Here is a 25050-nt window from a genome sequence, read left to right on the forward strand (position 1 = left end):
TGTCAGCAGTAGCATGTAGAAGGCAAAGAATAAAGAGCTGACAGGAGAGATTTCAACAAGTTCATGATTCTTTTCAAAATGTCTCATTGCATTTGTATTGCCAGATTATTTTTTTTGTTATGTACCTTTGAACTTTATTTCATGACACTTAAGCAAATGAAAAAAGTGCTTCATTCAAGCCAAAAAAGTTACGATATAATATGTGTTAACAACTACTCTTCATGTATACTTCCTGTGTTCTTTGCTTAAACTACGACATTCTAAATGCTTATTTCTCCACCTATTTAAGTATTGTTAGTGAATTTTATTTTTATTTCATTGTAGTTAAGTGTTATTTAGTTTAAGTATGAAAGTCACACCATGTATGTTTTGTGTGTTTGTGTGCTGGTATGGGGACTTTAACTCAATGCCTTGTACTCTTACTTGGGTTTTTTTCCACTCATGGCTGATGCTCCATCACTTGAGCCACGCTTTCACTACTATCACACCCCACTTTGATGCAGTAAAGGGAAATTTCTTTCTTTCTTTTTTTTCTTCTGTTGGTCATGGTGCCTGAACTCTGGGCCTGGGCCTCAGCTCTGTCCCTGAGCTCTTCAGTTCAAGGCTGACGTTCTACCACTTGAGCCACGGCGCTACTTCCAGCTTTTTCTGCTTATGTGGTACTGAGGAATCAAACCTGTGCGTGCAAGACAAGCACTCTATCAATGAGCCACCTTCCCAGCCCCAGAGAAATTAATTTCTGAAGGCCCCTTTTTGGTACAAGAGTGCCCTCTAGTGAAACTATTCCTTTTATTACGATTTCTAGTTCTTTGACAATACAATGAATTGTGAATTGAATACAAAAATGAAGGACATTTTCAGTTCTTCTTAGAAGATAAAATGTATGCCACATAATTGGAAATAAACTTGACGTAGTACACAAATAGATAAAAGGTAATGTATATATTTTATGTAGAAGAGCTAGTAAAAATCCTATGTAATAGGAAAGTTATCCAGTATGGCTATTGATAAAATTATCCTGAAGGAATGGTCTTGAGATGAAATTAAGATTCATATTAAGGCATATAGTAGGAAAAAGGCAGCGTGGGCATGAAAAAGTTTAGGACAGCGTCAAAGTGGATGAGGGCCAGAAGGGAAAAAATGTGAAAAAGGAGATTATTGAAAAGATTTTAGTACTATTTTAAGTGTTCTATACAAATGTTCAAATTATATTGCACTTGGAAACCTTGATTTCACTAGAGCTGAGTACGTATGGCCTATTTTTGTTACTCTAATAGATACCTGAAAAATATACAAAATTTATAAGCATATTATTTTGGCTCACAGTTTCAGAGGCTCCAGTCCATGGTGGTGCATCCTTGCTTTTAGATCTGTGATAAGACAACACATCATGTCACAAGTAGTGTAGCAAAACTGCTCACCTTATGGCCAGGATGCAAGAGAGAGGAGGAAAGAGCTAGAGTCTTTCTACCCCCTTCAAGACCTTCCACTAGGCCCACTTTCTAAAGGTTCTACCGCCTCCTAGTAGCACAATCCAGATAATAGCATGCTTGTCAGCTATTTGTTGTGGTTAAAATTATCTCAAGACTCATCTGAATTAGGTAGCCTTGATGGTTCAGTCACATTGCTGGCAGTTGGTGCAGCTTCATTGAGAATGCCTATAAATGACCTTTCTAGTGTATCATTTTTTAGTATAGTTTTCTTATGTGGTAGATGGCTTTCCTCAGAATGATTGTCTAAAGAAGTCTAAGTGGATGGTTGTATGACTTTTTCTCAACTCTACAGTCATATAGTACTCTTTCTTTCATATTCTACTGGTGGTCAAAATAGTCACAAGCCTGCCTGTATTCAAAGGAGTTACATACCTCACCTCTCAAATGAAGATGTGTCAAAAAATTTTAGACTTTGTTATGAGAATTAGGTTCAGTGTGGATACATTTTAATGATTTTAAAGAAAAATTATCCTCTGTTAAATTTGCTTCTGTGTCTCTGCTTGCTACACTTGATTTTCAGTTTCAAGTACATATTAACTTGTGCAATACTTAGCAAATATTGTTGGAAAGAGTCATTCTTTTTCTTTACTTGGCTTTTTAACTTTCCTGGAGTTATTTAATTTCTTATTTGCTCTTGGGTTACAGAGCATCAGGGAAACTTACCAGACAGTTTCTATTCATGCTTGCTGTATTTGATAAATGTTGGAAATGTTAGTAGTAATGCATATAACACTTTTATATTGGTCATTTTCTTCCTAGTTCATATTTCTAAGTAGTTATAGAAATATTTTCTCCCAAGATTGAGTGGCTATTTTGAACAAATCTTTTGTGCCTGTGGTGTCTTTTACTGTTGTGAAAAAGAATGGAATTTCAAAATGTGATTTTATGAGAAAATGGCCCTAAATGATCATCCATTTGCTATCTTTAATATTTCAGTGCATTCCTCATTACACAATTATTACTGAAAATTTGAATGCCTTAAATATATATGAAAAGAGTTAGCTGGATGTCAGTGCCTCACACCTGAAATCTTAACTACTCAGGAGGCTGAGATCTGAGGCTCATGGTTCGAAGCCAGCCTGTGCAGGAAAGTCCATGAGACTTTCATCTCTAATAAACTACTCAGAAGAAGTCAAAAGAGGCCTTATGGCTCAAGTGGTTAACTGCTAGCCTTGAGTACAAAGAGGCTCAGAGACAGTGCCCAGGCCCTGAGTTCAAGCCCAGGACAGTGGGGGGAAAAAGTTATGGTTATTGCAAGACTTTGTAGCTTCAGGGTTTCAAGTGGATGATAAATTGATATTGAAGTGACTACTTGATTGAAAGACTGGAGTTAACTCCCAATTCACAATAATGCAAAACTTTACCAGGAACAAGTAATCACTTAGGTAGGAATAAAGAAGATACCTAAATTCCTTGTTTCCAGAGATATACAGGAGGCACAAACTTTTGTATCTGGGCAAAGCAGCATCTCACTGAATGGATTTCATCATATTCTTGCCATGTAATTACCTTCTTCTCTGAATTTTACCGATGGCTAGCACCCAAATGCTAGACATGTTTTCGCATCACACACTGTGTCCTTTTGTGGTTATTTAACAAGCATATCGGTCCTATTAGAGAACACGGTATTCTAGGATGTCTAGCAAAGGAACTGTAATACTCCAAAAAATTATAAGAAATGGGAGGAAATGAGGATTAGTCACTTTGAGATTATGTTAACTTTCCTCAAAGTATTCACATTATTTTCATTAAAAACAACTTCTCTGCTGGGCATGGTGGCTCATGCCTGTAATCCTAGCTGCTCAGGAGGCTGAGATTTTAGGATTGCAGTTTGAAGCCAGATGGGAAGGAAAGTCTGTGAGACACCAGAAAATCAGAGGTGGCCCTGTGGCTCAAAGTGGTAGAGTGCTAGCCTTAAGCAAAAGAACTCAGGGACAGTCCCCAGACCTGGAATTCAAGCCCCAGGAGACCGACAAAACAAAACAATAAACGAAAAACAAACTTCTCTGGGAACTCAGGCATTTAATTTCTTCCCAGATGTTGTGACAACATAATCCTATATAATGAAGATACAATAAAAGAAAAATATACTGAAAATAGCCTAAAAACATTACGGTGTGCTCTATGTATGTATGTGTGTATGCATGTGTGTGCCAGTACTGGGCCTTTAACTCAGGGCCTGGTGCTGTCCTTGAGCTTTTTTGCCCATGCCTATACTAACCACTGGAGCCACAGGTCCAACTCTGGCTTTTTGGTAGTTAATTGGAGATAAGAGTCTCTTGGACTTCACTGTTTGTGCTGGCTGTGCATAGATCTCCACATTTCAGCCTCTTGAGTAGCTAGGATTACAGGTGTGAGCCCCCAGTACCCAACTCTATGATGTACTTTGTTTTTTGTTTTTGTTAGATTGTAGGGCCTGGGCACTGTCTCTCAGCTCTTCAGCTCAAGGCTAGCACTCTACAACTTGCGCTACAGTTCCATTTCTGGTTTTCTGAGTAGTTTATTGGCGATAAGGGTCTCATGGCCTTTCCTGCCGGGGCTGGCTTTGAACTACGATCCTCAGATCTGAGCCTCCTGAGTAGCTAGGATTAAGGCATGAGCCATCACCCAGCTATGATGTACTTTTTGAAGAAAAAAAATGAATATAATACCATAGTGAGAGTCCTATTTTCTTAATACCTTGAATGTTCTTTATTTTTCATCAGATTTTTTCTTACAAAAATAATACTGTACACTATGATTATTAAATTATTTTTTGTTTATATAATAACATTTGTCAAAAGTAGACTCAGATACTTAGTTAAGACATTTTATGATAAAAGTATTAATTTCTTTAACCATTTTAACCTTTTAATTTTAACGTACTTATTTTTATATTTTATTACCACTAGGTGGAGTCCTGTATACACAATTGAAAAGGCATTTGTGAAAGAAAATTTACTTTTTTAAATTTCATGAGCCTGACATTTTGGATGATCAAATATTATTACATAATATTGAACACTTTGCTCAAGTGTGTAAAACTTGATATAATGTAAATGAGTTTTGTTTGTACTTAAAGGTTTTGTAGCTGTGATTTTTACTATTTTAACACATATGTTCCTAGTTCCTGAAATTAAAATATGTAAATATGTAAATAAATCAGTAAAGCATAAACTACCTTTGCTTTAAAGTTTTTTCTTTTTAAAATTTTTGTAAAAAATTAAATTTTGTTATATATCATTAAATCTTGCAAGAAATAAGATTTATTGTGCTAAACTTTTTGAATTCTCCTACATTGATGTCATTACGTGTATTTGGAGTAGTAAGGTTCTACCTTAGTGATTGTAGTAATAGAAAATTAACCAATTTTCTAATGTTCAGTTTGCCAGTTCTGTTATATTTATAGGAACATAATTAGATTTTCTAATACATATTGTAAAATCCCGAGGGACATTTTGGAAGAAATAATTATTTTCATTAAAAGTATATTTTACTAAAAAATTAGAATGGTAATATATTTAGTACATTAATATATTACATAGGATATTATTGTTTATCAACATAGAATTCAAAGAATGAGTAGCCCCTGAACAGTAATTTTTTTTCCTGTCTTGCAAATCAGAATTTCAAAGAATAATGATAATCATTGAAAGGCAAAAAGGAAAAGTTTCAAGAGTTCTTCATTGATGGCAGATAAATTTGTTTTCTTTAACAATTTAGTTCTTCCTTATTTTGTTGCGTTTCTAACTTATTGCTGCCTAACAATTAGCAATGCCTCAGTTCTCATCTCCTTTTTCTGTCCATTGGTTGATTTCACCTGATGGATGCAGCAGTGCACATCAGGAATTCCTTGTTGAGTCATTCTCAATTGTTGATCTTCAAAGGTGATGCGTTTGGGTGCAGTACTGGTACTTTCTCCCTGCATTCCATGTTGTTTATCACTATTGCAAACTGACAAGTCTATAGAATTTAATAGCAACAGCAGTGGTGTTCTAGTCAGGTAAACCTGGAGTTAAATCTTGACTCTGTTTTTGATGTGACTTTTGATTTAAATCAGTTCTCCAAACTCCATTTGAAAAGTGGAGTGCTAACAGAATCTTTCATAAATTTGTAGGTAATGTTTAATGTGATAATGCATGTAAAGTACTGAAGATAGTAAATTTTTAGTGAATTGTTTGAAATTGTTACTTTTATGGTTTTATCATCATTAATCCAGAAGCAAGTCATGATTGCTCTATGGCCAGTTAAGTCACTATGGAGAATTATTTACTAGAACAGCACATTTTCTCTATTTTCTGCATATCCTTCTCCCTACATGATCTTTCTAAATCATCTCTGTTATTAAACATAGATCCTAACAGGAAACAAAGATTGATAATTTTAGCTTTGTAAACTGTCAAACTGTTTTTGCCTTCCCCTTTTCCAATAATCTGATATGTGTGTGTGTGTGTATCCCCTCCCTTCCTCCCTTCTGCCAGTTATCTACATATTGTCCACCTTATTACTAAATATCTAATTATTATTTTATTTTTTTTATGATGGATTAGGGCTTGAACTCCAGGCTTCACAGTCAAACTTGGCTTTCTTTGCTCATGGCTGGTATTTAGGCCATGTCTCCAGACTAGTTTTTTCAGGTTAACTTGAAATGTAGTATAACAGATTTTTCTGCCCTGGCTGGTTTTGAACAAAGATCTTGGTTTCAGCCTCCTGATTAGCTAGGATGACAGGTGTGAGCCACCAGTGACTATTGGACTACTTATTTTTTCATTGTTATAAGTAGATTAAATTGACTGTATATAGTGATTAGTTCCATTTTGAGTGTTTACTTGATTTTTAGATTTGTGCTACAATTATTAAAATGAGGGCGTTCTATGATCAACCCTTTTCAACTCCTTTTCTCTCTCTCTCTCTCTCTCTCTTTTTTGGTTTGGTCATTGGGCCTGAACTTTGGGCCTGAGTGCTACTTAGCTCTTCAGCTCAAGGTTAGTGCTCTGCCACTTGAGCCACAGGGCCATGTCCATCTTCTGTTTGTGTGGTGCTAAGGAATCGAACTCAGGGCCTCATGCATGCAAGGCAAGCACTCTACCACAGCTACTTTCCCAGCCCCAACCCTCCTTTCTCCCTCCCTCTTCTTCTTCCCCTTCTCCTCTCTCTTCATTCCCTCCCTCCTTCCTTTCCTCCTTTCCCTCCTTTCTTCCCTCTCCCCTTTCCCTCCATCCTTTCCCTCTTTCCCTTCCTCTTCTTCCTGGTTCCTCTCCATCTCTCCCAGTCCCCCTCTTTTCCCATTCTCCTTTATCCCTTCCTCCTTCTTTTTCTCTCTCCCTGCTCCCTCCTCTCTTTCTCTCCTATTCCCTCCCTCTCTTCCTCTCTTCCTCCTTCTCTCTCTTGGTCCTTCTTTCCCTCTCTTCCCTGTTTCCTTTTTCTTCCTTCTCTTTCTCTCAGAACTGAGAGTTAGACTTAGGATCTAACACTTGCTAGGCAAATACTCTACCAGTTCTGATAAGGGTCTCATGCTTTGCCCAGGCTAGCTTTGAACCATAATCCTCCTGTTCTTGCATCCCAGATAGCAGATATTATGGATATGTTTGGCCCACACTAGGAGTATCCTAAGTCCTTACTATGGTCAACATTTCATCATAAGATGAATTTTGGATTCTGGCACTTGCATGATACTTCAATACTTTTAGTATGTTTGTGGATTTTGATACTTACAAGCAAATTGAGAGAAAGAGTAGTATCTAGAGGAGAAGACATCAAAGGTCGGAGTCTCATTCTAGCTCCTAAAGAATTGGAGCTGGGTTGCTGCTCTATTTTGCTGTCTTCAGTGTTCTATTAAGTACTCACTGAGCTAAGACATGGAAGTTGACTTCAAGAAGTTTAAGGTATTGGGGGGAAATAAAATATCTAATATTGGGCTGGGAAGGTGGCTCAGTGGTAGAGCACTTGCCTTGCATGCATGAGGCCCTGGGTTCAATTCCTCAGCACCACATAAGCAGAAAAAAAAAGCCAGAAGTGGTGCTGTGGCTCAAGTGGTAGAGCACTAGCCTTGAGCTGAAGAGCTGAGGGGCAGCGCCCAGGCCCAGAGTTCAGGCCCACGACCGGGTCAAAAAAAAATCATCTAATATTCATGAAACATTTAAATTACAAAACAATAGATGATGACGTGAGAATAAAGGACTCTAAGATTGCCTATTCTTCAGATTAAAAGAGTATTTGGCATAGAATTGATTGATAAAGTTCTATGAAAAAAATGAAACTTGCACTGAACCTCAAACAATGAACAACAGATATAGAGGTATATTTTGAAAAGTCCCCAGAACTTCCCTCAGGTTAAAAAACTTGGGAGAGTGATTTAGAATATGAGAAAGCTATTTTATTCACAGTTATAGCAGAAGAATACAGATTAAAGTTAACAAACCTCAGTACTGCCAAAATAAGAACAAAAAAATTATTAATGGAAAAAACACATAAGGCAGAGTGGTAGGAGAGTTTCCCATGTGAGCTTTTAGATGTCTTTTCCCAGTGACATGATGTGGGGAGTACCTTTCTCAGCAGTGAAGTTTGTCAGCACTTAGAATCTTCATTTAGAGATGATCATTCAAGCCTTGAAGTCCAGGGTTTTTGTTAGGGTAGTGTGGTCATATATCTAAGACTAATTGTTCATGTAGACATGGCTAACTACCAACCATGCTGGTTTTAAGTTTTCAACTCCTCAAAAGCCGAAAGACCCAACCTCACCAATAAATGGACTGTTAAGTAAAGACATTTCCTAGGCAGGACAATCCAAAGACTTAACTTCCAGGAGTCAGGGACAAGGTTTGTCCTTTATTGCATAGTGAATAGGGATGGGAACAGGTATTCTTTATGTAGAAATAGTTGGTCCTAAGATACAGTAAGTAAATGTATGCCATGGAGAACACGATGGTAGCTTTGTATTTGGGAATATGAGCTCTAAAGCCAAACTTCATATTGCAGTTGTCACTCTCAAAGTATGGAATATATAGCATTAACATAATTATAATTTGTCATAAGTCAAGGATAAAAGCAATACTTTTTGGGCATGTGGTGAGGATTAAAGAGTTAGTATATAGTTAATAATTGTTCTGATTCATAGTAAATACTATTAGAAATCATGAGTTTCTTCATTCTGTAATTATTTATTCACACATTGATTGTTTTTAAGTCTTAGTATGTTAAAGATTTAGTTTTCACTTCTTGAGCCTTAGATCTTTATTTGTAGATAGCTAGTAATAAATGTAGAGGGCTTCTGTCTACTTTTTGTTGTTGTTTTTTTATAGTTGTTCAAGTGTAAGGTAAAACATAAAAACATTTCTGATATGCCATTCTACTTATGCTTTTAGTTTTTAGTTTTAATTCACCCATTATTAAGTATAATATAAACAAATAACATGAAACAGAAAAGACTTAAAAACTTCCTTTGCTTTTGGGAAACAGCTGGGAAGCAACAAGCCCTTCCTTTAAAAAAATATAGAAATGTTTTTCACAGTAGCTAATATGCACTGTTAACATTAACAATTCTGTTTGTAATCATAATATAGATGTATTTTTACTCTTTACAAAAATCAGATCTCCCGGTAAAAAGAGTATTTCATTATGTTAATCTTTAAGTTACATCACTAAAAATACACTGTATATAACACTTTCTAACCATTTGGACATTCTATTCAATAGGCTTTAACCAATAAATTTGAAGAGTTGCTCAGAAAAACAGCACTGTATCAATTGCAGTATGATTTGGTAGTTAGTATTCCTGTTTTTAGAAAAAAGGTGTTTTATTAATTGTTTGGCAGTACCTGGGTTTGAACTCAGGGCATTGTGCTCGCTATTGCTAAGTAGATCTTCTAAGACTTGAGCCATACCCCAGCCCATTTTGCTTTAGTTACTTTTCAAATAAAAGCTCTCATTCATAGCCAAGACTGTTCTAGGACATGATTCTCCTATTTACTCTTTATCTCAGAAGACAAATGTGTACTACTGCACCTAGTTTTTATTGATTAAGATAGAGTCATTTGAAATTTTGGCTTTAGTTATCTTCAAACTGTAATCTTCCCTATGTCTGGATCTCTGCCTCCTGAGCAGCTAGGATTACAGGCATGAGTCACTTCACCTGACTTCTTTTTTATTTTTTAAAATTGTTATTAAAAGGTGTTGTACAGTGGAGTTTCAGTTACATAACTCAGGTAATAAGTACATTTTTTTAATTGTAAAGGTGATGTACAGAGGAGTTATAGTTACATAAGTCTTCACCTGCCTTCTTTTAAAATATTAACATGTTTAAAAATAGTTATTTCTTTTAAATTTATTTTAAAATTATTCCTCCACTTAGTAATATTACCCAGCCCATTTATTCAGAGGTTAGATCGAGTTGCTAGATACATTGAGCTTAATAAAGAAAAAACTTTTGATGAATGGAAAAGTTAATTTTAGTTTTTTTATATACATACAGATCCGTGTATGATGACCAGCCAAATGCACACAAGAAGTTTATGGAAAAGTTAGATGCTTGTATCCGTAACCATGACAAGGAAATTGAAAAGATGTGCAATTTTCATCATCAGGGTTTTGTAGATGCTATTACAGAACTCCTTAAAGTAAGGACTGATGCAGAAAAACTGAAGGTAGGAAATGTATTAAATTCTGTCTCTATTCTCACTAAACTACACAACTATTATAGTACATATATGTCTTTTTTTTTTTTTTTTTTGGTCAGTTGTGGGGCTTGAACTCTGGGCCTGGGCACTGTCCCTGAGCTCTTCTGCTCAAGGCTAGCACTCTTCTACTTGAGCCACAGTGCCACTTCTGGCTTTTTCTGTTTATGTGCTGCTGAGGAAGCAGCACTCTACCATTGAGCCACCTTCCCAGCCCCATATGCTATTATTGAATGAGCTTTCAGGAAGTAAATTAGTATATGTATTTGAGAATGCTCTTTATGCTGTATTAACAAAGTTATCGTGCTAGTGTCAGGAGTAATTTTTTTCTACATCAAGTAATGCATGTATTAATAGAATTTCTTTCTCTGCATGGAAGACATACAATGAAAGTCCATATTTGCAGTTTTAACAATTTCTAATTGACAATACAATATTGATTGATAAAAAACTCTTCTAAAATGTTAAAAAAACTTCCTACAAATGATTTTATTCTCAAAACTGTTTAATTATATTGAAAATTTGTGGGTTTTACAGTAATGCAGAATTTTCTTGTAGAGAGTCTACCTTTTCTGCCATGCAGAGAAAGCTTTATTTTTTGAGATGTAGATTTGTTCACTTCACATATAAAATACATAATTGTAAGAATTGTCCTATTTATCTTTCTTCACATTTAAAGTGCTTAGCAGACAGAATTCTAATGTTATGATTAGAAAACCATTATATAAAGGATATTCAGATAACAAGAGACCAAATACAGCATCAATGAGGTCACTGAGCATCTTTGTTCAGAAATTAATGAGATTTTTAATAAACCAGAATGTGCTTCCTTACTGTGATGACCTAATGAGTCACTTAGTATGTGGGAAAATTTGAGGTTGAGCTTTGTCTGCACCTGCAGCATCAAAATGTTGCTGTGGATTGAGATTTTCGTGTTTGATGTTCATCAACCACCCAGTGTTTGCATTCAGCAAAGTATAAATGTTTAATTACCATAAAATGCAATCACCATTTCCTACAGACAATAAATGGCACATAGACCTCATTGAAGTTATCAAAAAGGGACCAGTGGTCAATTGGGTCAGTGATTTGAATTGTTTGACAGACTTAGAGAAGCAAGTAAAGTTCAAAAATCCTGAGTAAATTTGAGAAGTTTGCCACAGAATCTGTTAAAAAGAACTGTCATAAGTAATTGAAGTTAACAAAAGCCCTTTTCAATCAAAAGTTCAAGTTCAAGCTGTAGAGTTAATTTGAATTTGCATTTCTTTGTTCCAAGTTTCTCATGAAGTATGATCTGATTACAAGGGTGAGCAGTTACATCAGGGCAGTTTTATGCATGTTTGTCTAACTAAGGTGAAATTATTTTTAAGGTGCAAGTTACTGATACCAACCGAAGATTTCAAGATGCTGGAAAAGAGGTAAGGAAATGATAATTTGTGCACTCAATATATATCTATATATATATGCTATTTAAATTGTTTATGTAAAATTATGAACATGGCTTTCTTTCTTAAGGTAATAGTCCAAACAGAAGATATTATTCGATGTAGAATTCAGCAGAGGAATATTACAACTGTTGTAGAAAAATTGCAGTTATGCCTGCCAGGTGAGTTAAACTTATCTATCATGTGATTGATGTCTAGCTTGGTAAAATTATAATGTAATAATGCCATATTTTTCATTATGGGAGTTACAGATAGTGATTGTTTTCCAGCAAAGCCCATAATTACCTTTCCTCTTGTTCTCTTCCCTGAATCTCTGAGTTTATTTTACAGAACCCCTATTTGATTATCTGTCACATCAGTTTCCCAGATCAGCTTCTGTTTCCATTTCCTCTCTGCCTAATTTTCCATCTGTCCTTCACCTGCTGGCCTGTTTCCCCTACCTCCATTTTCCCCCCTCAGAATGCTTTCCTATAGGGAGAGTGTCTTTTGATTATATTTTCTCACCTTTGCCTAATTTGCCTAATTTTTTCTACCTCTAGTTTTCCATTGTTTTCTGTTTGTCACTTAGCAAGTTGGTTTTGATTTGCTCACAATGTCATTTTGCTGATAAGGTAAGAAAACATCAAAAGTGATAAGTCTTTGCCTTTTCCTCCCAGAAAACTAAGTCTTTTGAAAAGACTTAGTTTCTGGTCTCTCTGTTAGGGCTCAGATATTACTGGACAACACATAAATACTGAAGAAACTAGTAGTTTCTTTTTACCTGGATTTAATATACTTTAAGTTGAATGTATCCTGTTCAGATGGAATCAGGTATATGTCATTTTTCCCTTAATATTGTAAACTAATTAATTTCTGGCCCATGGAACCTAATCTGGAAAGCTGAATATTTTGTATAATACTTACATGACAAAAATTTAGCATTGGTAAAATACAAATCATATTATTAAAACTATCAGAATTTTTCATGGCTAAGACAATTGTATTGTTCTTGTCTCATGTATAAGAATAGCTTTTAAAAAATTATTTCATTTTATGTTATTGTAAAGATGCTGTACAGAGAGGTTGCAGTTACACGAGTAAGGTAATGAGTACATTTCTCTCGAGCATTGTTAGGGAATAGCTTTTTTTGAATCAATGAAAGTCTATTCAGTTTATCTGTGATAGACCTGGGCTACTGATAAATTATCTTTGAGTAAGTAAAGCACTTGCTCATTATGTTTTAAGGTTGAGAAACTTATTTCTTTATGATAATGGCTGATACCTCTGATAATATCAGATGCATTGTAATATCCAGTAGACAGCTTGAGTGCTTTGTACTTTACTATTCTGGATATTAAGCCTACAAGTTGAGTATGAGGGAATGACAAAGAGCTGAATGCAGGTTAATAGCCTCTTACTGGGCTATTTGAAATAGAGAAATAAAAGGTAGTAGATGTTAAGTTTGTGTTACTGCTTCTGTCTTTGCCTTGATGGCTGGACAGCGACTCGAGTTCATGTAAATATTGTGGTCTTCATTGCCTCATCCAGAACTACCTACTGTCTTCCATTAATCCTTCCATCTAATTAGCTATTCATTATGTTTTTTGTGTGTCAAACATTATGATAGCTATTAGAATCATAAAGGTGAAAAACGATACAGCTTTTGAAGTTATAATGTGAATCAAGACAAGTTTGTCACTAATTATAGAATCAATTCCTTCTTGAATTTGGAGGAATATAATAGGATATTAAGAATTAAAAGAACAAATAGTACCTTTTCTTGGGATATTAAGTTTACTTGCTGTTTTGAGGAAAGCATAATTTTTATGTAGAAATAATGTGGAATTAATGAAGTTAATGGAAGTTTACAGAATTATTGAGCTAAAACAGAAGAGTTCAAAGAACATTATGCTGTTAGCAGCAGGATCTGTCCCAGGTTCTATGTTCACTCTAATGCTTTTGTTTGAGAGAAATATCACAATGTGATAGAGGTATGCAGAGGGTCTTGTGATGCCATAGAGTTACAGCTGGTTCACTAAGCCACCAGTGAAGGTCTTACAGCTTTTAGACAAGTAAAAAATACCTTTGCAAACTTGGAGTGGTAGCCATATAACTAGAAAATCTGGAAAAAAAGTTTAGTCTATCCTTCAGATCTATGAAAATTTCATGAACCAGGAAGGATTTACTTACAAATTTTACGTTTTTGAAATTCTGCTAAGGTTAAAAGGCTTATGGCTCTTCCCCCCCACCTTCTCCCCTTCCCCCTCCCCCCCCCGGGGGTGGTACTAGGGCTTGAACTCTGGACCTGGGCACTGTCCTTTCTTTTGCTTCTTTTGTTCAAGGCAAGTGCTCTGCCACTTGAGCCACAGCGCCACTTCTGGCTTTTTTGTTTTTGATAGAAATAGAGTCTCACTGAGTTTCCTGCCCAGGCTGGCTTCAAGCCATCATCCTCAGATCTCAGCCTCCTAAGTAGCAATGATTATAGGTGTTAGCCACCAGCGTCCAGCCCTCATGGCTTTTATGGTGACAGCATATTATTTTGCTGAAGTTAATGACAATTTTATTGAACAAATGCATTTCAGGGATTGTAGGAAGGATGAGATGAACAAAAATGTTTTGTTGGTTTATTTCTACCTTTGTTATATACTGTTAGCATTTGGTAAGTTTTGCTTTGTAGATGTGGTCTAAGTATTCCTGTCTAATTATTTATAAGATAGTTGTATTATTTTCTTTGCTATGTTACATCAAAACCAATAAATCTTACTGTCCCTCAGTTTTCCCTCTCAAATAACTAAGTCCAACTTCTATTTCCACTTCTGGGAAGAAATAATGAATTCTGAATAGCACAGTTAATTTCTGACTAGGATCAGCATATTATATAACTATATATAATATATTATAAATATTAATCTGGAAAGAAAAATATTTTAATTTATTGAAGCATTTAACAGTTTGTTTGAACATATCAGGCCAACTCGAAGGATAGAGAAAAACTAAAGAATTTGCAGTATAGTTTTGTCTGCTTTAACTTGCAATTTCTCAAAATGCTCTTTTTGTTTTTAAAGTTAAAATGTTATATTTTTTAAATACAGTGCTGGAAATGTACAGTAAGCTAAAAGAACAGATGAGTACAAAAAGGTGAGTTGGTTTCTTTCTTCTTGTTTTAGATATATAGTTTTTTTTATAATTAAAAGCACAGATAAACTTACTATTAAAGGGAATCATGTGAATTTTGCTTTCTGCCTCACAGTAACCTTTGTTCATGAAATTGACTTATCAGGATCATTAATAAAGAAAACAACAGTCATTTGTTTATGAATCCTTGTTTTTTTGTAAATACATCAAAAATTGAAATAGACAACCAAAGAGCAATTTTTTGTTAACTTACCAACATATAGTTAAGGCTAAGTGTATAATGTGAAGTAGAAACAGAATATAGGTAGTTCTATTTTGTCAGTCTAGGCTAGAGTAGTTTATATTCAGGTTTTTTTAATACAAATGAATAAAATAATACTAAAAAGCCAAAATAAATAAGGAACATTTCAACTAGGGAAGTAATGATTTTTTTCTTGGTTTATTCATAGCTACTTAATTATTACAACACTTACAGACAAATTTATTGTCAAGAGATTTGTGTATGCCCTGATGTCTATACTGTTACACATTGAATTTCTTTAGACTTTACCAGTTGGCACTAAGAAGTGGAATGTTCTATCATTTACCTATCCATCCATCTATCTACGTATCTACTGGGGTTTGAACTTAGAATCTTGAGCTTGCTTGACTTGCTTGATTGGATGACAGTCTACCACTTGAACTACATCTCCAGTCTGGCTTTTTGCTGGTAATTTGTAGATGGAGTCTTATGAACTTTTTGCCTGGGCTGGCTTTCAACTACTGTCCTCTAGATTTAACCTTTTGAGTGGTTACAGGTTTGAGCTACTGGTGCCTAGGCCCGGGTTTTTCTTTTATTAATAAACCCAGTGTCTTGTCTTCCCACCTTCCTTCCCTCCCTTCTTCTCTTCCTCCCTCTTTTCCTTCCTTCCTTTATTTCTTTCCTTCCTTCCTGCCCTCCTTCCATCCCTCTTTCTCTTATTTATTTTGCACAAGTATAAACCAAAAGATCCTTGTTATAGATGTTTATATTTTATTTAAAGACTCAAATAGTTTCATGTGTTTGTTGCAAATAAACAGGCCTTAGCTCCTCTAATTCCTATTTACTAGTTTTCTTTATAGGAGCAAAATCATTTACCTTTCAACTGATTATTTATAACTTCTATTATTGCTTTACCTTTTTTACTCTATTTCCTTTGCTGTCTTTTTTTCCCCCTCTCTTCCTCTTGCTGCCCCCTTTCCTCCCTCCTTCCTTTAATCTGTCATGCTCTCAATCTCCAGTGCTAAGTTTGAGGCATTTCAATTTTTTATTCTTTGTGATCTAACTTTTTTCTCTTTAGAACCTTCTCATTGTTTTCTGTGTTCTGTTTTTTATTGTTTGTTTATTTTTGTTTTTGTTTTTTTGCCAGTCCTGGGGATTGAACTCAAGGCCTGTGCGCTGTTCCTGAGCTTTTTTTGCTCAAGGTTAGCACCCTACCACTTGAGCCATGGTGCCACTTCTGGCTTTTTCTGTTTATGTGGTACTGAGGAACTGAACCCAGGGCTTCATGTATGCTAGACAAGCATTCTACCATTAAGCCACATTCCCAGCCCTGTATTTCTTATGGTATGTTTTTGTGTAGGTCTGTTCACTTCCATTTGTTGTAGGGATACCTTTTAACTTGGAAATTATCTTTTAACCTGTGCTTTGAACTCTACAAATTTCTATTGATATAAATTTTGCTTGGAGCATTGTGTAGTTACATTTCATAATTTAAAAAAGTATTTTGACCAGGCACTGATGGCTTACACCTGTGATCCTAGCTACTCAGGAGGCTGAGGTCTGAGAAAAGTCCCTGGGAGATGTTTATCCACAATTAATTGCTCACAAACCAGAAGTAAGCTGTGGCTCAAAGTGGTAGAGTGCTAGCCTTGAGCAAAAGAGTTCAGGCATAATGCCCAGGCCCTGAGTTCAAGCCCCACAACTAAAAAACAAAACAAAGTTTTAAGAGGGAAAAACTGGGAGAAAGCAAGGGAAGAGGTGATATTGTCCACAAAAAGAAGTACTCTTTACCTGACTTATGTAACTGTAACCCGTACATATATAATAACAATAAAAAAAGGAAAATAAAAAAGTATTTTGAGACAACATCTTAATATATATTGCCCAGCCTGGCTATCAGCATTAAATCCTTATTCTTCTGCTTTCTGGTAGCTGCAGTTAGAGTTCTTTGATACCACACCTGATCACACTTTTTTTTTTTTTTTGTCGGTCATGGGGCTTGAACTCTGGGCTTGGGCACTATCCCTGCACTCTTCAGCTCAAGGCGAGCTCTCTACCGCTTGAACCACAGTGCCACTTCCGGTTTTCTAGTGGTTTATTGGAGATGAGTCACACAGAGTTTCTTTCCTGGGCTGGCTTTGAACCACGATCCTCAGATCTCAATCTCCTGAGTAGCTAGGATTACAGGCATGAGCCACTGGTACCTGGCTTACACTTTTTTTTTTTTTGTCAGTCATGGGCCTGAACTCTGGGCCTGGGCGCTGTCCCTCAGCTCTTCAGCTCAAGGCTAGTGCTCTACCACTTGAGCCACAGTGGCACTCCCGGCTTTTTCTGCTTATGTGGTGCTGAGGAATTGAACCCAGGGCCTCATGCATGCAAAGCAAGCACTCTACCACTGAGCCACTTTCCGAGCCCTCACACTTTTTTTTTTATAATCACACATTTTTAATATGCTTTCATTGCTTTTAAGTTAAAAATATTTTCTAGTTTTTCTTGTAATCTTTTAAAGCTCTTAGGGTATTAAAGAAATTTTCTAGATATTGTAATAACTTTTTTCCCCTATACTTGGATTTAAAACTCAGGTTCTTACATTCTTTTTTTTTTTTGATCCGGTCGTGGGGCCTGAACTCAGGGCCTGGGTGCTGTCCCTCAGCTCTTCAGCTCAAGGCTAGCGCTCTACCACTTGAGCCACAACATCACTTCCGGCTTTTTTTTTTCTTTTTGCTTATGTGGTGCTGAGGAATCAAACTCAGGGCCTCATGCATGCAAGACAAGCACTCTAGCACTGAGCCACCTTCCCAGCCCGGTTCTTACATTCTTTAGGTAGATGTTCCACCACTTATGCCATATCCCAGCTCTATATATATTAATATATATTAATATGTTTATCACTGATTTCTAGATTGTGACCCTAAAAGGGCCAATGAACATACTCTGTGCAAATTTCAATTTTTAAGCATTTGTAAAGACTTTTTTAGCAGCTCAGTTTATGATCTATTTTAGTGAATATTTCATGTGTAGTTGAAGATACTGTATTTAGTGTTCTATAACTATCAATTAGGTTTTGTTTGTTGGTGTAATTCAGTCTTTATGTATCCTTGGAATTTTTTTAATGCCATTTGTACTAATGATGTATGTTAGCTGTACAAAAGTGGTGTTAAATTTTCAGCTACTATTATAGGTTTATCTGTTTTCCCTTAGCTCTTTCAGTTGTGCTTTATGTATTTTGAAGTGCTATTATTTGATGCATATGCATTTATAGTTTTTATATTCTTTTCATTTCTTAGTCTTTGTGTGTGTGTGTGTGTGTGTGTGTGTGTGTGTGTGTGTGTGTGTGTGTGTGTGTGTGCTGGTCCTGAGGCTTGAACTTAGGGTACCAGGAGCTCTCCCTGAACTTTTTTGTTCAAGGCTAGTACTCTGCCACCTGAACTAGAGCTCCACTTCTGGCTTTTTGGATAGTTAATTGGAGATAAGAGTCTCCTGGACTTTGCTGCCAAGGCTGGCTTGGAACCATGATCCTCAGCACTCAGCCTCCCACAGCCAGAATTAACCCACTGGCTGATAAGTTTTTTTTCAGTCATGGGGCTTGAACTCTGGACCTAGGAGCTGTCCTTGAGCTCTTCAGCTCAAGGCTAGAGCTCTACTACTTGAGCCATAATACCATTTCCGGTTTTCTGGTGGTTAATTGAAGATAAGAGTCTTGCCAATTTTCCTGCGGGGGCTGGCTTTGAGCAGAGATCCCCAGATCTCTGCTCAGGTGTGAGCCACTGGTACCCAGCTCGCTGGTTGATTTTTATATTCTTTTTATCTTGTCTTGTCTTTTCCTTCCCCTCCCTTTCCCTCCTCTCTTCTTCTCTCCCTTCTCTTCTCTTCTTTTCTCTTCTCTTCTTTACTTTTTTTTTGTTGTTGTTGGTCCTGGGGCTTGAACTTAGGGGCTGGGTGTTGTCCCTGAGCCTCTTTGTGCTCAAGGATAGCTGTATACAGCTTGAGCTGCAGTGCTACTGTTGGTTTTTTCTGAGTAGTTTATTGGAGATAAGTCTCATGGACTTTTCTGCCACAGCTGGCTTTGAACTGTGATCTTCAGATTCTCAGCCTCCTGAATAGCTAGGATTACAGGTATGAACCACTGGTGCCCGGCTCTGGAAAATGTTTCACATGGCTACATCAATGGCAAAACATAATTTTCTTCTGTCTTTCAAGGAGGCAGGAGAGCAGTTAACTGGTCACCTCAGCATTAAGGGCACATGATCCATTCTGTGAGTGGTTGAGAAGAATCAGGAATGATTGATTTGGCACGAGGCCTGGGGCTTAGTGGTAGAACACTTGTCTAATATGCATGAGATCTTAGGTTTGATACTAGCCCTGACCAGAAAAACAAAACAAAACAGAAGTCTCACCATTGTAATTTGGTTACTTCTAATGAGGAACGTTTAAATAAATTCTAAAGATATATTAAAGCTGAAAGCCTTAAAAAACAACTCCTTCCTTCCTTCCTTCCTTCCCTCTCTCCCTCCCTTCTTTCCTTTCTTTCTTTGGGTGGGGGTGTGGGGGGGTAACCTTTGCCTTTCTGATTCAGCTGGTACATGGTACAGAGCAGGTGAGGTTTCTCATGGTGGATGCTTTTTCTGGCTCTAGTTGTCTCAGAAAGACAGGTCCATACCTGTTTTCTTCCTCTGGAGGGCAGTATGCATTAGGCTGAAAACTTACCTTCTAAAAATGAGAGAGATGGCTGTTTATAGTTGTGGAATTTTTTGGCATGTTTTATAAATGGTTGCTGCCAACAGTATAATAATAATAATAATAATAATAATAATAGCAAAATGGTTAAATTAAACCATGCTGTTGTTACTATTATTGCTCTGGGCCATCTATTTGCTAGGCAAGCACTCTCTCTTGAGCCATATCTGTAGTGCTTTTGCCTGGGGGCTGCCTCAGAATGCAGTTCTCCTATCTCTGCCTCCCACTAAGTTTGTTTTTTGAAATATGGTTTTGATAGCTTTTTTCATCTTTACTGGCCTTGAACCATGATTCTTTTTTTTTTTGTTGTTGGTGGTAGGGCTTGAACTCTGGGCCTGGGCGCTGTCCTTCACCTCTTCAGCTCAAGGCTAGCATTCTACCACTTGAGCTACAGTGCCACTTCTGGTTTTCTGGTGGTTTATTGGAGATAAGAGTTTCACAGACTTTCCTGCCCGGGCTGGCTTTGAACTGCGATCCTCAGATCTCAGCCTCCTGAGTACCTAGGATTACAGGCGTGAGCCACTGATGCCCGGCTGAACCATGATTCTTGCATCTGCTTCCTGGTAGCTGATTATTTCTCTGGGTGAGATACAGGCAGAGTTGGGGTGAGAAGGAAGAGCAGCAGCATCTTGTGGGAAGATGCAGAGGGACATTGCAGGGGTTTGGTCCAGCAGCTTTTGTGTATAGAGATGTTCCTCTTTTGTGCATTTTAGTTTATCTTCCAAGTCAATTGTCTTTTTCAATTTGGCTACTGTTCTCTTAACAAATGCAGTATATGTCTGCCTCCTTGAGTTTATCAGTAAGAATCTTTATGTCTTTCTCATGTTTGTCTTCTTTTCTTTTGGGGGGGGGAATATCCGGTCGTGGGGCCTGAACTCTGGGCCTGGGCACTGCCCCTCAGCTCTTCAGCTCAAGGCTAGCGCTCTACCACTTGAGCCACAGTGCCATTTCCGGCTTTTTTCTTTTTGCTTATGTGGTGCTGAGGAATGGAACCCAGGGCCTCAGGCATGCAAGGCAAGCTCTCTACCACTGAGCCAACTTCCCAGCCCCGAGAGAACTTTTCTTCAGCAGCACTCACACACTTCAAGTTCTGGTTCATCAGTCTGATCTTATCTGTCCCTTAGCATTGGGACTATGTCAACTTAGCTTATTCCTTGGTGGGTTCCAAGTCTCCTTCAGTAACCACTAACTTGTATGCTACTTCTTCATACTTCTTATGTGCCTCTTCTACAATAGGCTTAACTTCTTTAAGCTGGAATTCCTGGAATTCGTCTTTTCTTCCTCTTGTAGGACTGTTTTCCTCAACCTTCATATTTGTTACTTATCAGCAGCTTTTCCACATCCCTCACCCTTTACAGGGCAGTGGCCAGGCTCTCTTGAGCATTGTCCAGCTCATCTTCAACCAACTGGATCCTATGGTTCAAAGAGGCCACTTGGCCACTTTAGCCTCAGACTGGTCTCAGTCTTGCTATTCCTCAGTTAACTACTGGAGGTAGTTGGCCCTCTCTCTTCTAAATAATCTGCTGCTGCAGAACCTTGATCTTGTGCTTCACCACCTTGATAATTCTCGTGATCCTGATAGCTGGGATGACAGGTACATACCACCACACCTGTGTTTTATTGGTGAAAATGAGGTCTTGTGCACTTTTTGCTTGGGCTGGCCTGGAATTGGGAAGTTAGGATTATAGGTATGAGCTATAGTGCTTAGCACTACTTAGTTTTTATATTCTTCCTTTCTGTTTTGAAGGGTTTAATGTTTCATTTTTTAATCTACTTATTAGTTGTATCTCTAGTTTTTTAGCAGCTGCTATATGGATTATAATATGAATGTTTGATTACTATCTTCCAATAATGGTATCATATTTCATGTTTTCTAGGAAACCATGGTACAGTTACATTTGTCCCTGCCTGTTGAGCTCTTCTATCATATATTTTATTTGTAACATATGCTATAATGGAGAATTAAATCTGTGCTAACCACTTCTTTGATGTGATAGTATGTGAGTCAATACTGTGGTAGGAGAAATAATATGAAATTATATGTTAAATAACAAAACATTATATATAACTCATAAATTACACAATACATTTAAGATGCTGTGATAATATTTGATGTTATAGAATTAGATGAAGTTAAATAAAGGAAATTTGTTAGTATAAGCTATGCATTTTCAGCCTGCAAATTTGTTTGTACTCTAGTAAATTAAAATAAATGTTAATTTTGATCATTTTGATTATTACTATAATTATTCCCATTTTGTTTTCTTCAGTTCTAGAGAATCAGACCCAGGGCCTGGTATATCCCAGTCAAATACTGCCACTGAGCTCTGCCTCCAGCTTCTGTGGCTCCATTTTGATAGGATTGTTAGAGTATTTATATTTATTTGTAAAATTAATGTGATAAGAACTTCTTTTAGAGTTTTCTTTTTAACTTCTCACAGGTATTATTCTGCCCTAAAAACTATGGAGCAATTAGAGAATGTGTACTTTCCTCGCGTTAGTCAGTATCGCTTCTGCCAGCTGATGATAGATAACCTCCCTAAACTCCGTGAAGATATTAAAGAAATCTCCATGTCTGACCTTAAAGATTTTTTGGAAAGCATTCGAAAACATTCTGACAAAATAGGTGAAACAGCAATGAAGCAGGTAAGAAGAAACAGCTTTAATTTTATATTATTTAGTAATCTAAAATATAAAATGTCCAAGGTTTACTCTGTTAGGTTACATTTTTTTTCTTGTGCTTACTTAAATTCAGAGCCACATGTTCTCACTTGACTTTCTTTCTTGGAGCTATTGCTGTACCACCTGAGCCAAAAACATGATTGGCATTCAGCCCCAAAACATGATTTCTAGTGCCTCGTTTTTTTTCCTCTCAAGTATTATACACTAGAGTGGCTCTTATTTTCTTCTTTTGTTGTGCCAGAGTTTGAAGTCAGGGCCTCAAGTGGCTAGAGCTCTACCATTTAAGTTAGGCCTCCAATCCAGCTTTTTGACTATTTTAGACATGGAATCTCTCACCCTTTTCTGCCCAGGCTAGCTTTGAACCAAAATCTTCTAGATCTCAGCTTTCTGAGTAGTTAGGATTATAGATGTGAGTGACTGATGCTCAGATTTGTTTTATTTTTCTAGTTAAAGTAGTTTGTAAGAGACCATTGTTAAAGGAAATTAAAATTCAGTATTTTAACTGAACCTATTTTGAAACTTTTAAAAGATTATGAATCAAATAATCTCCAGTATATTTCTAATTGTATTAACATTTCGAGTCATATACTGTATAGTAATTTTTACTTTGTTATTGAGGTGAAAATTTTATATAACAAAGTTAACATTTATTTATTTATTTATTTTGGTGATACTAGGGTTGGAACTCAGGGCTTTGCACTTGCTAGGCCTGTGCTCTGCCATGTAAGCTACACTTCTAGACGTTTGTTCGGGTTATTTGATAGGGTCTAAATTTTGTTTTAGTGGCATGGACTTGCATCCATGATCCTCCTGTGTTTCCTGGTGTAGCTGGCATGAAAAGCATGGTTCATCATGCTTAGGTTTTTTTCTGTTGAGATAGGGTCTTATGAAGTTTTTTTGACTGGGCTTGCCTGTAATCATGATCTTCCTGATCTCAGCCTCCTGCATAGGTGGATAGCATCATGTGTCATCATCTCCAGCAATTGGTATTGATGGTGGTTCATGAACTTTTTTTCCCAGGCTGACCTCAAACCCTAATATTTCTAATATTCTGTTTTCTGAGTGGCTAGAATTTCAGACATGAATCCCCAGCTTATTTTGGTTTTTCTTTTGAAGATCAGCCTCAAATTCATGATCATCCTATTACAGCTCATAGGTATTGGAGTTACAGGTGACTTTCCACCATGCATGATTGCAAAATTAACTAATGTGAACAATTAGTTGCAATTAGTATAAATATTATATAACCATTGTTTTTGTCTAGTTGCAAATAATTTCCATCATTTTAAAGGAAACCCCCTAGCCATTAAGCAGTTGTTTCCCTTCCCTCCTGACTCACTTATAGATATAACTTATCTGTTATATCTATGGTATGCTTATTCTGGATATTATGTATAAGTGGAACTATATGTGAACCTTTTGTGTGTGGCTACTCTTCGTTGTTTTGCTGTGTTTAATAGTTTGTTCACTTTGAAGATGTACTAATTTTGAAAATTCTTAACCAAGATAAATTTACTTTAATAAAATTAGCAACCTATGCAATAAGATACGAGTTGTTATATATACTAATACTTTTTGAAATTGCTTTTTTTCAGTTGTAGTTACCTTGAAAGGCTCAGTTTTCAAATTACATTTTCATTCATTCATCTATTTTGGGCAGTGCTAAAGCTTGAAATCAGGATCTTCCACTTGATTGATAAAAACAAAAAAAAATTACTTCAAATGAACAAAAGCTACTTACCATCTGTTTTCTGTGGAATCCAGACCTCATATCATTTTTCTTTATACTGTGATGATGGGGAATATGGTTACACTGTGGGTAACAGAGTAGAAATAGAAATAGTCAAATTGTAGGTCAGTGAGTTAGAATTTCAATATCACATTAGTAGCCTAGAAAAAGTATACTCTGTCAGGCATCTTTGGCTCAGGCCTGTAATTCTAGCTACTCAGGAGTCTGAGATCTGAGGATCGCGATTCAAAGCCAGCCCAGGCAGAAAAGTCTGTGAGACTCTTATCTCCAATAAGCCACCAGAAAATCAGAAGTGGTGCTGTGGCTCCAGTGGTAGAGTGCCTGCCTTGAGCTAAAGAGCTGAGGGACCGCACCCAGGCCCCAGAGTTCAGGACCCACGACTGACAAAAAAAAAAAAAAGAAAAGAAAAGAAAGGAAAAGTATAAGAGAATAAGTATAAGAGAATAAGATTCTGGGTGCAGAAAACATGATTATTCTGAGAACTTTTGTTTTATTTGTTTTATAGATTAAAGCCCCACATTTTTAAAGGGAAATTTGCAGCCTTCACTATAAAAATTAGGAAAGAAAGTAAGTCTAAAATTAGTGATTTAAGTAATTGTTTCAAAAAGTTAAGGAGACAGAAAATTAAACTGAAAGAAAAAATAATAATAAAAATAGCAGAAATCTACATAATATAAGTCAGAGTAAAATAAGAATATGAAAAAAGCTAAAAGTTGATTCTTGTCCTTTTTTAAGTAAAATTGATAAATCTGTGTAAGACTGAAAAGGAAGAGAAAAAGCACAAATCATGAAGTAAAAAGGAGTCAGTTGCTACAGATTCTATACCTACATTAAAAATAAGAAAATAGGGGCTGGGAAGGTGGCTCAGTGGTAGAGTGCTTGCCTTGCATGCATGAGGCCCTGGGTTCGATTCCTCAGCACCACATAAGCAGAAAAA

The 25050-nt window shown here is 36.5% G+C and overlaps 1 protein-coding gene and 1 pseudogene across 1 annotated transcript in view; one reads left to right on the plus strand and one right to left on the minus strand.

Annotated features, from left to right (window-relative positions):
* The first annotated feature begins 7633 nt into the window (after positions 1-7633).
* The window catches only part of Exoc6 (exocyst complex component 6), a 94893-nt gene continuing 77476 nt past the window's right edge, over positions 7634-25050 (plus strand). The window contains exons 1-6 of the mRNA XM_013034323.1: positions 7634-7638; positions 9943-10114; positions 11515-11562; positions 11660-11750; positions 14661-14706; positions 22123-22327. Of these exons, the coding sequence (XP_012889777.1) occupies positions 7634-7638; positions 9943-10114; positions 11515-11562; positions 11660-11750; positions 14661-14706; positions 22123-22327 (567 nt within the window). The remainder of the gene's footprint in view (positions 7639-9942; positions 10115-11514; positions 11563-11659; positions 11751-14660; positions 14707-22122; positions 22328-25050) is intronic.
* LOC105999339 lies at positions 19517-22033 on the minus strand (annotated as a pseudogene).

Source organism: Dipodomys ordii, unplaced genomic scaffold (assembly GCF_000151885.1).
Source record: "Dipodomys ordii isolate 6190 unplaced genomic scaffold, Dord_2.0 Scaffold188, whole genome shotgun sequence".
NCBI lineage: Eukaryota > Metazoa > Chordata > Mammalia > Rodentia > Heteromyidae > Dipodomys > Dipodomys ordii.